Genomic DNA, 12,601 nt, shown 5'->3' with positions numbered 1-12,601 from the left:
ATATAGCGCTTTTCACAATTGTCAATTGTTGCAAAGCAGCTTTACATGAGTAGATGTAGAAGAGAACACTGAAAATCAATACATAGTATAAGAAGTAGAATAAAGCGGCTATGGATAAACCGTGTAAGCGAGCGTATTAATAATGTCACGTATACAGTAAAGTGCTAAGTTAAGCCAAAGTTGGCTGACTCTCCCTGGGACTAAAAAACCCCCCTAGGAGAAAACCCGGTGGGAAAAACTCCTAGAAGGACAAAAAACCCTAGGGAGAGATTAATATATATATATATATATATATATATAGACACGGTAGGGATAGGAAGCGGGTAAGCGGATTAAACTGGTTCAGCCGGTGGTCGGTCGTTGGTCGCGCATCGGCTGGGCATCACGTTGAAGGACAGATCAGTGGTTCGATGACCTTCACAGCAACAGGAACTGGGTCTGTTTGTCTCAATGTCCTCAGGGTCGAGGACGAGACAGGGAGACAAAAACAGAATTCTATTAGCGTAGGGGCCGTTCGCATGTAATGCAAGTGTCATACATTATAGTGGTTTAATTCAGCTCGGTTCCAGACAGGCTAACTATTGCGGCAAGAGTAAATTACCCATATGAGGTATGTGAGTGCTTTGTTCTAGACAAAATAACTACTGCGGGAAAAAGTACATTTATTGGACATTCTATGCGAATGCTTTGTTAAAGAAGAATGTCTTAAGTTTAGATTTAAATTGCTCGACTGTGTCTGATGCTCGAACATTTTTTGGTAAGTCATTCCAGAGCTTAGGGGCCAAGTAGGAAAAGGATCTACCACCTTTAGACACTTTTGATATTCTAGGGATAATTAAGTAACCAGAATTTTGTGATCGCAGTTTACATGGTGGATTGTATTCTGACAGTAATTCTGTAATATACGAGGGCGCTCGGCCATTTAATGCTTTGTAGGTGATTAGTAATATTTTAAATTTTATGCGATATTTAACTGGTAGCCAGTGTAAAGATGCCAGAATTGGACTAATGTGATCATACTTTTTAGAACGAGTAAGCACTCTTGCGGCGGCGTTTTGAACCAGCTGTAGCTTGTTTACCTGATTTGCATTGCATCCCCCGAGTAACGAGTTACAATAGTCTATTCTAGAGGTCATAAAAGCATGGATAAGCTTTTCTGCATCTGATGCAGACAGCATATGGCGTATTTTTGAGATATTTCTAAGATGGAAGAATGCTGTGCGACAGACGTTGGAGATATGACTATCGAAAGATAGATTGCTGTCAAACATTACGCCTAAATTCTTAACCGTGGAAGATGGCACCACCGTGCAGCCATCTATGGGCAACTTGTAATCTGACATATTATGTTTGGAGCGATTTGGTTCAATAATAAGTATCTCTGTCTTATTGGAGTTTAGCATAAGAAAGTTATGCGCCATCCAGTCCCTAATATCACTAATGCAGTCTGTTAGTTTAGCAAACTGGTGTGTTTCGCTCGGATGTGACGGGATGTAAAGCTGGGTATCATCCGCATAGCAGTGAAAACTTATGTTATGTTTCCTGATAATGTCTCCTAGAGGTAACATATATAGCGAGAATAGGATAGGGCCTAGAACTGATCCCTGAGGTACGCCGCATTTAACGGGGGAGTGATAGGACTCTTCCTCATTTACATAAACAAAGTGATATCGATTGGTTAGATACGATCTAAACCAGGCTAGCGCCTGACCACTGATGCCAACATAGTTTTCTAGTCTATTGAGTAGGATTCTGTGATCTATTGTGTCGAAGGCTGCACTAAGGTCTAGTAATATAAGGATTGAGATTTCACCACGATCGGATGTTAATAGGAGGTCATTTGTAACTCTAAGCAGCGCTGTTTCTGTGCTATGGTGGGGCCTGAATCCTGATTGGAACTTTTCATATGTAATATTATTCGCTATGAATTGTGGCTTGCCACTACTTTTTCTAATTTTTTAGAAAGAAATGGTAGATTTGAGATTGGTCTAAAGTTATTAAGATCTCCCCGGTCAAGGTTTGGTTTTTTAATGAGCGGTCTAATAACTGCTAGTTTGAAAGCTGTTCAAACGTATCCTAATTCTAGCGATGATTTAAAGATATTAAGTACCGTGTCGGACACTACATGAAATACCTCTTTTAGTAATTTTGTTGGAACGGGGTCTAATATACAGGAAGATGATTTAGATGATGTTACTAATTTAGAGAGCTCTTCTATTGTAGTAGGTTCAAATGACTCAAGATGTTCGTATGGTAAACTAGTGGTAAATGTACTATTTTGTATAGTGGTAGCTGCTTGTGTAGTTTCTATGTTTTCCCTAATAAACATAATTTTGTTAGTAAAGAAGTTCATGAAGTCTTTACTATTGTGTTGGAGTTTACTATTGGTTTCTGTTTGTTCTTTGTTTCTAGTCAGTTTTGCAACTGTGCTAAAGAGGAAACGAGGGTTGTTATGATTTTCTTTAATAAGCGTACTGAGATAGGTAGATCTGGCGGTTTTAATAGCCTGTCTGTAGTGTTGAACACTCTCTTTCCATTCTGAACGCCATACCTCTAACTTTGTGTTTCGGTAGTTTCTTTCCATTTTTCTAGCTACTTTTTTAAGGGCTGCAGTATGATGGTCATACCATGGAGCTGGCGTTTTTTCTTTGATTCTCTTTTTTCGAATGGGAGCAACGGGATCCATCGTGCTAGAGCAAACGTTGTTCAGGTTGTCTAATATAATATCCAGATCTTCACGGTTATCTGCTACATGTTTCATTTGAGACAGGTCTGGAAGAGTGCTAGTAAAGCTATCTTTAGTGGTGGAAATTATTGTTCTGGCTAATCTGTAGCATGTTGTAGACTGGGCGGTCCTATCTAGAAGTATTGTGTATGACACAAGGCAATGGTCTGAAACGGCATCGCTCTGGGGTGATATTTCGATGTCATTAATATTGAGTCCGAGTGACAGAATTAAGTCTAATGTGTGCTTACGAGTATGCGTGGGCCCTGACACGTTTTGTTTAATACCGAGAGAATTTAGAACATCCAAAAACGCACGTCCTAAAGCATCTTTTGAGTTATCCACATGGATATTAAAATCACCAACGATAAGAGCTTTATCTACAGTAACTTTAAGCTCAGATAGGAGCTTATATAAAACCATATATAAGGCCGAATATAAAACCATATATATACAAACAAATAAATTCCTTTGATTATAAAAATAAATAAATACCTGAGATGACTATAGAGGACTACATCCTGTCAAAATGGCTGTGGCCTGTCTGTTTACCTTGGTCTGTAAATATTAAATGTGTCAAAATTCCACCAGAAATCACTATAACAGAGGAACTAGAACACATTACAGAACATTCAAGTCTATACATTTCCTTTGTCAACATGTACACAACTCCGTTGTTGATAACAGGGTGCAGAATGACTCAACTGATCACATGACATGGTTCAGCTATTAGCTCGGCTGTGGTTGAAGATCTCAACACAATGTTCTTGAAGAAAGTACATAAGTATCCATGTACATTGTTAGTTATTTGTTGTAGACATCACTCAGCTTTTAACACCACAATAAAAAGAAACGTTACATGAATATTATTTAGAGTTAATGTGCTTACACTAAATATGCCTTAAAAATCACTCGTAGTTCTAATGAATAACAGTAAGAAACATAAATTTCCCATCATTGTGAAAAAGCTGATTTTACAATACTTTGGTAACAATTTAAAACAAAGTTTAATTTATTACCATCAGTTACATTGAGCTATATATATATATATATATATATATATATATATATATATATATACAGTGAGGAAAAGAAGTATTTGAACACCCTGCTATTTTGCAAGTTCTTCCACTTAGAAATCATGGAGGGGTCTGAAATTGTCATCGTAGGTGCATGTGCACTGCGAGAGACATAATCTAAAAAAATCCAGAAATCACAATGTATGATTTTTTTAAAACTATTTATTTGTATGATACAGTTTATTATTTATTATCCTAAATTATATGCACCTGTTTGAGGTTGTTAGCTGCATAAGGACACCTGTCCGCCCCATACAATCAATAAGAATCCAACTACTAACATGGCCAAGACCAAAGAGTTGTCCAAAGACACTAGAGACAAAATTGTACACCTCCACAAGGCTGGAAAGAGCTGAGGGAAATTGCCAAGCAGCTTGGTGAAAAACGGTCCACTGTTGGAGCAATCATTAGAAAGTGGAAGAAGCTAAACATGACTGTCAATCTCCCTCGTACTGGGGCTCCATGCAAGATCTCACCTCGTGGGGTCTCAATGATCCTAAGAAAGGTGAGAAATCGGCCCAGAACTACACGGGAGGAGCTGGTCAATGACCTGAAAAAAACTGGAACCACCGTTTCCAAGGTTACTGTTGGTGATACACTTAGACGTCATGGTGTGAAATCATGCATGTCACAGAAGGTTTCCCTGCTTAAACCAGCACATGTCCAGGCCCGTCTTAAGTTTGCCAATGGCCATTTGGATGATCCAGAGGAGTCATGGGAGAAAGTCATGTGGTCAGATTAGACCAAAATAGAACTTTTTGTTCATAATTCCACTAAACGTGTTTGAAGAAGGAAGAATGATGAGTACCATCCTAAGTACACCATCCCTACTGTGAAGCATGGGGGTGGTAGCATCATGCTTTGGGGGTGTTTTCCTGCACATGGGACAGGGCGACTGCACTGTATTAATGAAAGGATGACTGGGGCCATGTATTGAAAGATTTTGGGAAACAACCTCCTTCCCTCAGTTAAGGCATTGAAGATGGGTCGAGGCTGGGTCTTCCAACATGACAATGACCCGAAGCACACAGCCAGGATAACCAAGGAGTGGCTCTGTAAGAAGCATATCAAGGTTCTGGCGTGGTCAAGCCAGTCTCCAGACCTAAACTCAATAGAGAATCAAACTCCGTGTTTCTCAGCGACAGGCCAGAAACCTGACTGATCTAGAGAAGATCTGTGTGGAGGAGTGGGCCAAAATCCTTCCTGCAGTGTCTGCAAACCTGGTGAAAAACTACAGGAAACGTTTGACCTCTGTAATTGCAAACAAAGGCTACTGTACCAAACATAAACATTGATTTTCTCAGGTGTTCAAATACTTATTAGCAGCTGTATCATACAAATAACTAGTTAAAAAAAATCATACATTGTGATTTCTGTTTTTTTTTAGATTATGTCTCTCACAGTGGACATGCACCCACGATAACAATTTCAGACCCCTCCATGATTTCTAAGTGGTAGAACTTGCAAAATAGCAGGGAGTTCAAATACTTTTTCTCCTTACTCTATATATATATATATATATATAGGCATTTATTAATCTATGTTAACAGTGATACCACTGTTCATTAATGTTAACAGACACACCTTTTGATTAAAAAAGTTAATTAGCAAATGTTTGAATATTTGTGAAATTAACTAATACATAAATGCTGTACAGGTACTGTTTATTGCAAGCGTTAACTAATGCAGTTAACTAATGTTAACAAATTGAACCGTATTATTTATACAAAACTTTTGTGTAATGTTTCCAGAAAAGGTCCCACACATGTATTATGCATGCCCCCATATACATTTTTCATTTAGTATATTTTATAAATGAAGTCATTAGTCATTTTTCCAAAGTTGTTCCCTAATGGTCAAGCTAATCTTTATGACCAAATGCAGCTGAGCAAAACAAAGAAAGCAAAGTTTTCAAAAACGTTTAGTTCTTGAATAACTTTATACCACTTTTGACAACGTTTTATGACATTTAAAATGACGGCACAAAAATAAAGCATTCAAGTCCATAAGACTTGATAATAAGACAAAATACATTTTAAACTGATAAGAAAACAGGTTGTTTGAAAATTATACAAAATTTTCTTCAAATAACATATGCTCATACAAAGTAGGAAGATATTTTAATCACTAAGTGAAGATTTGCATGTCCATGTCTGACTCCATATGTCCGTGTAAACATGTGCAGCACAGGATTGAGTTAATGGTATAATAGACGTACTTCATCTCTGAATGCTAATAAGGCACAATGAACTGTGTTTAGTGTCTAAGGTTGCTGGGGTTTGGCACTTTTTTCTTCACTCCCACTGCTCTGTGCAGTGTCAACCGGACCATCAGTTTTGGACCTTTTAAATTCTGGAGGTTTGCATGCCGGGTCACTGGGTGGAGATGGTCTTTCTGCAATAAAAATATATATTTATACACATGTATGAATAACCTGGAAGACCTAGAAGCTAACAGCACCATGCACTCACATGCTTCTTATGGTTATAAAATGATAAAAAACTAAATGCAATACAAAAAAGAAAAAAAGGAAGCTTTACTAACCATGCTTTGCTTTCTCAGTAGAAGACGGGGAGACAAAAACCTGAGACTTGGCTACAACTGGTGTCAGTGAAATCCGTCTGTAAGAGAACCATTAATACATCATTATATGTTTGTATGTATTATAGTCATACAGAGGAACAGTTCACCCAAAATTATGATAAAATAAGCAGTAATACACCTCTACAATCTGCAAGCATATATACACTGCAGGTCTAAATTTAAAAATCACTTGACTGAAATGTTTCTAAATATATTTCCCTACCTAGGAGTGGGTCCCTTTGGAGTGGTGGTGCTTTTAGAGTTAATGGGCCCAAGAGGAGTACTGGGGGCAGTATGGGGTGTAAGTGGTCCTTTGCTGGAGGCAGGTGTGGAGGGGGCAGATTTGGGGGTGCTAGGGGCTGTATTAGGGGTAGATGCTGGTGATTTGGGGGTGCTGGGTTTGCCCCATCCTTCCAGGGTGTTGAGTGTAATCCGTCTGGGCTGAGGTTTAATTCTGGTTCCTTGGGGTGTGCGTTTTTCTTCTGGACCAGATACACTGGGGGTTTTGGAGGCGGCAGGAACAGCAGGTGCCTCTTTCTTCTTTTCCTGTGCAGCAGGTGTGTTGGTTGAGCGAGGCACAGGAGAAGAGGTCCTGCCATTGGCGGAAAGTCTCTTTCCTTTCTTCTCATTGGTGGAGGATGGGGTCACCATTTCTAGTGGAGGCCGTTCCTTCAGTGGGGTGCCAATTTCCCCCTCCTCAAATGACACGAAGGAACAGTAGCCATCAGTGGAGGACACTGCCAAGAAGGAGCCATCTCGAGACCTGCAAAACAAGACAAAGGTGGATTTGCTTACTGGCAACAAACTTTTTGCAATTACTTCATTCTATCTAGAAAAATAACCAACAACCTAAACCTACGTTTAACTAATGTAAAAGGACATGACACAGACATGACAACATTTGTACCTTATTGTACCTTTCATTCTGAGAGTGTAGAGTTTGATCTTATAACATGTTTTATGAATATCAATATTCCTGTTTGACATTTTCCTTTTTTTTCTTCCCAAACATCCGCATACGAGACAAATGCAGAGTTGCCACACCTTAGTTAACTTCAAATTCAAGGACCTTTCAAGGACTTTCCAGGTCCAAAACCCTAAAGTTTAAGGACTAAATGTGGGGACACATTTCAAGTGAAAGCAAGGTTACATTGTGTTACCTTTTAAAGATACATTGTTACAGTTCCCTTTCGAGGGAACTTGCGCTGCGTCACTCCTGTGACACTTTGGGGACGCCTCCAGGGGTAAGTGCTGAATGTGTATATCAAATTCAACCAATGAGGCTTAACGACAAAGACAGGGTGATGCAGGAGCCAGGAAGTATATTGCTATCTGAAATATTGCCAAAGACGGCATTACAGGGACGCAGAAATTATGGCAAGGGAGACGCAGCGCCTTGTTACCTTCTCAGGGAACAACAGTTACATACGTAACCCGACACGTTTTCATTTGTCAAACACAACTATGCAAAAAAGCATTTTGGTATGAATCAACATTCGCATACAGAAGATATAAGCATTTAAAGCAAACCGTTTAGCACGTGTGCTTAAAAAGTCTAGAATTTTTATGATATTATCCGACACTACACAGGGAATAATATGGATTTCCCCCCCCAGAAAACTTCTTGCATAAAATAGATTCAAGCACTTTCAATGACTTGTATCCATGTATCTATATTTTCAAAAACTTCTCAGGGCCTTGAATTTTTTCCCCCAGATTCACAAACTTTTATGGATTTCAAGGACCTGTGGGAACCCTGCAAATTACGTCTCATGATCAAGCGACTAGTCTGTACAGGTCGTACAACCCCTAATTATCTTTTTACGTGTGCATATTTGTCTTACCAGCTGAGATCACTGAGCGTGTGGTAGTGGATGTTGGAAACATATCCAAACGGCACTGTCTGTTGTGTGTCATAAAAGTAGATTGAGTCTTCTGACGCTACGGCAAACACCAGCCGATATGGTAAATTAAATGCGTTTGACACTGGCTTCAGTGAACCATCTGCAGGAAACAGAGGAGATCAAGCTTTCAATCTCATGTGAAATCAGTGAAACGATAGTTTTAGAAAGATATTAAATCTACCTTCAGCTTTCTTGGTCCTGAGCTCAAAGAAAACCGGGCAGCACCTCACAGCCAAAGTTGCTTTAGATGGACAGGGCAGATGAGCTATGGGTCTAACACACAAATACAAAAATTAGACAATAAAAAGTTATAAATCCTAACGATTTAGTGCCTAAAAAAGTAAAAAAAAAAAAATACAAACCTTTTGAAGCTTTTTCTGGAAAATACATATGTGGTGTTTGTGACATTCTCTCCAACTTCAACACAACCAGCTTAAAAATAAAGAACCAAAATACAGACACTGTAATCCTAGTCTAGATAAATAACATGTCAAATAACATTAACATTTTTAAGGGTTAACAGGTCTTAAAAAGCATATGTATAAAAAATAAAAGGTGTGTACCTGGTGCAAGAAGAAATGACCCATCTGGTGTGAAGGTGAGACGTCTGAAGAATGATCTCATGCTGTCATCATGGAACATTCTGTAGTTCTTTACCTGTGCAAAAGTTTTATGAACCTTTAAAGTCAGATTCTGCAGTTAAAGTAGTACACCAAAAAGTAAACTTTTGCTACATAATATAAGTGATTCATGAAAAAACAAACAAATAACATAGTTGGTAATAAATTAACACATTTTCTAAAAACAAGCAAACAAAAAACACTTTAAACTACCAATACCTAGGGGTGGGCGATATGGGAATATCATATCACAATTGGTTTGGGCGAAATCACGGTTTTATCGCAATCCCCCCACGTTGGTTTTTAAAGACTATTTTGCCATTACTGAGCCATAATAGTTAATACAGCCATACTAATGCCCCCATTTAAAAATGCAGTCCTACAAGGTAACATATATATGCGCGGAAAGTGCTTGGACAGTACACGTACAACAGCACATGCACAAGAAAATACTGAAACAGGACACTCCACTACAAACAATTACACAAAGGAAATAGACAGCAATTGCACACACACTATCGTTTTCTTTTCTTTTTTTCCACTTCTTCCAAAAACAGAAAGCTGTTGAGCATTTGTCACCATAATGTTTGATTTGTGTTCTTTGTTTTATTGATGTTTGTTCTAAACTTTGTTGCACTGGTGGATCGGCTACTTTTCTTCACTTATCCTAAATTTTTAATGTACTATAATGTTGCAAATGTTGCTGACAGCCTGGTAGAGTAATATTTTGAATAAGAAATCATTTGTATTACGTATGTGTCGAACACGGCCATCCGTGGTCAATGTTCTTTGAAAGCTCCACAGACGTGTGCGCGCCGGATGTGGAAAAAAAGGTATATCCGGCCATTATCTCACCTTCATGTAGCACGCCTTGTCGCGTAATTGATGTAGGCATGAATCACGATGTTTCCGAAAAAGTGTCATATCGCACACCCCTAACAATACCAATAGCTCAAAATGTACAAAGACTAGCCTGGTCAATATATTGGTTTTGCAGTTTAAATATTTATTGTTTTAAACTTTCTGTAAATACATAACACTAACCTCTCCATCTGCAGCAGCGGTCGATGTCAGTTTACTCACACAGTAAGCTTTTTTCCTGGTGTGAGCACTGTACACACGCATCACCCTAAAACACACAGATACTTTACAAGCCTCGTATGCATATGCAAAGCCATGTAAACGTCTGGGTCCCAATTTTAAATGAAGCCATTTAGGTCATCGTTTCTCACCTGTCACAGCTTAGGGTGCTAATGTACTGACCAAGGGGGTCCCATGTTACTCCCTGCACATAACTCTTATGATCATTAAAGATGCACATCTTCTGACCTGCAAGCACACCAGCACTGTATTTAGCAATTATAATGTGAAAGGTCGGTCAATGTTTACATATGACAAATACAAATGTCATTGGGCACCAAAAATATGTATGCAGTTTTTTGGTTACGCCATGAGTTTCAGACCTTTGTTGATGTCCCACATGATGGCAGTGTTGTCCACAGAGCCAGAAACCATAAAATTTCCATCGCTGGTCCATGAGATATCATACACATCCTCAATGTGTCCCCTAAAAAAATGCATGACAATATAAGCATGAACTTTCTGAGGAAAAACAGCTTATTTTAAAAAGACAGATGTAAAACAAAGGAAGCTTAAATCTGACCTTAGAGTCTTCACCACACTCCAACTCTCTTTATTGAGTTGAGCATCTTCATCTTCCTGGAAAGTTGGAACTTGTTCAGGTTCCTTATTGTCATTCAGCTTCCAAAGCAGGATAGCCGCATCTTTGAAGTTGATAGAAACACACAAATGTGTGTTATTTCATTACTTTATTACATTTATTACACTATTTAATTTATCATTACTTCAATTATATATAATTTACTTACTTACCTTACACATTTTTAGCATGGCATATATTCATTCATTTATTTTAGAATCAAAATAAAATTGAATTATATCTACTTACTCTATTCTACATTACTTCCTTAATATTGTTTAAATCTTATGTTGACAGTATTGTTTTTTAATGCTGATCTAAGTCTCCAGTGGTCTTCATCTCAAGGTTCATAACAATGTCATGAGACAATGTTTTGAAACCACTAGCTTGCAAGATAAAATGTCTATTGAATCTGTTTCCAGTCAAACGAAGCTAAACTGAGCATTGAAGCACAACTAAGACTATTTAATAAGAACAGAAAAGCGTGATTTTGCGGGACACCTATTTCAACGGCAGCCTATAAGGTATTTTATGCATTTTAAAAAATACATACAGGACCTTTACCAACCAAGAGCAATATCTATTGCTGCTTGCCAAATGCATTGCAAATCTTTTAAGTATCTGTTAATCAAAATAAACATCACACAATCATACAAAAGCCTAGTCTGTGACATTTAAGTGCCAATGATATTTGTCATGATCTGACAGGGACTGAACTTACCGTCCCCTCCAGAAGCCAAAAGCTCAGCAGCAGGTGAGAAACGCACCACGTTCACTGCTTTAGTGTGTCGTGCCAGGTTAGACAAAAACTCAACAACCGCCTTCCCATCAGGACCTTTATCAACACGCCACATCTGGAAGAGAGTGGCTGTCATGTAAGGACTTTTTGATGTCAGTTTGTAATGACATCAGTGTTATGTTAAGAAATACAGTAATATATGAAATCATGGCAGAGGTTCTCACCCGCACTGTGGTGTCCACTCCAGCTGTAGCCAGGCGCTGAATCCTTCCCCCACCATTCTGCTGAAAGTCCATACTGTATACTGGCTCCTTATTATGCCAGGCAATCTCACAAGTCACCACCTTCATCCTGACACTGTTGAGGTAAAATTATGATGATCAGTGAAGATAGGATGGGAGAACAACAATTGAGATTGGGGAAGAATTAAAGAGGGAAAGATGTGTGATATAAAATGATTGTTTGACAGAAGGAACCTTATAAACGAAAAATGTTAAAAATATCTTAACACCAATACACAGACGTCATGCTACTATCCCCCAGGTTCAGTAAACGACCGGGGATATGAAAATGCTACGTTTGCATACAGCATACAACCAACAGTACTTACATTACACATGTCTTAAACGAATGTACATAACTTGCATGCATAAAGACAAACTGTAGGAAACCTTTAATAAACTCTATATTGAACAAGTAAACAAAGCAGCATCAGTGTGGAGCGCACGACTAATCTGCACTATGAACGAACATTGCATTAACTAGTTAGACTTGATGACTAAAACAACAGTCCCACAAAAGTTAACGTAATGATACAAGAAACAGACCACAATGACAAACTAAAGGGCATTTTAAAAACATTCGTGTTAGTTTTATTAAGTTACCTGGTCAATTTAAGATGTATCTCTGGTAAGAATTGCTCGGTACAGGTCACTTCGCGCTCTCATCCAAACAGACCCTTTTCCCGCGCTGGCTGACAACGAGCACTTCCGGTATCGACGGTTGCCAGATTTCATTCAAATAACTCAACGTTGGATTATGACACGTTTTTATAAAGTAAATATTACTTGTATTACATTCAGGGGCGGTTTGCTAAACAGGAATTGTCTTAAACCAGGACTAGGCCTTAGTTTAATTAGGAAATATAAATAGTTTGAATAAACATTCCTTACTAAAAACATTACTTGCATTTTTAAATGCATTTTGAGGCAAAACAAAGGGCACTGATATA

At 38.4% G+C, this 12,601-nt stretch overlaps 1 protein-coding gene across 1 annotated transcript; it reads right to left on the bottom strand.

Annotated features, from left to right (window-relative positions):
* Positions 1-5,460: 5,460 nt before the first annotated feature.
* Positions 5,461-12,390, bottom strand: chaf1b (chromatin assembly factor 1, subunit B). The gene is made up of 14 exons (XM_065251367.1): positions 12,255-12,390; positions 11,595-11,727; positions 11,353-11,485; positions 10,575-10,695; positions 10,375-10,478; positions 10,144-10,240; positions 9,956-10,040; positions 8,855-8,948; positions 8,654-8,723; positions 8,473-8,564; positions 8,232-8,391; positions 6,611-7,150; positions 6,349-6,425; positions 5,461-6,198 (listed from the first exon to the last, which is right to left on the bottom strand). The coding sequence occupies exons 2-14, from the start codon at positions 11,718-11,720 to the stop codon at positions 6,068-6,070; spliced, it is 1,830 nt and encodes a 609-aa protein (XP_065107439.1). The 5' UTR covers positions 11,721-11,727; positions 12,255-12,390; the 3' UTR covers positions 5,461-6,067.
* Positions 12,391-12,601: the final 211 nt, after the last annotated feature.

Source organism: Paramisgurnus dabryanus, chromosome 15, assembly GCF_030506205.2.
Source record: "Paramisgurnus dabryanus chromosome 15, PD_genome_1.1, whole genome shotgun sequence".
NCBI classification, from domain to species: Eukaryota; Metazoa; Chordata; class Actinopteri; order Cypriniformes; family Cobitidae; genus Paramisgurnus; species Paramisgurnus dabryanus.
The sequence above is the reverse complement of the archived record's forward strand: the minus strand, read 5'-3'. Positions and strand labels throughout refer to the sequence as shown.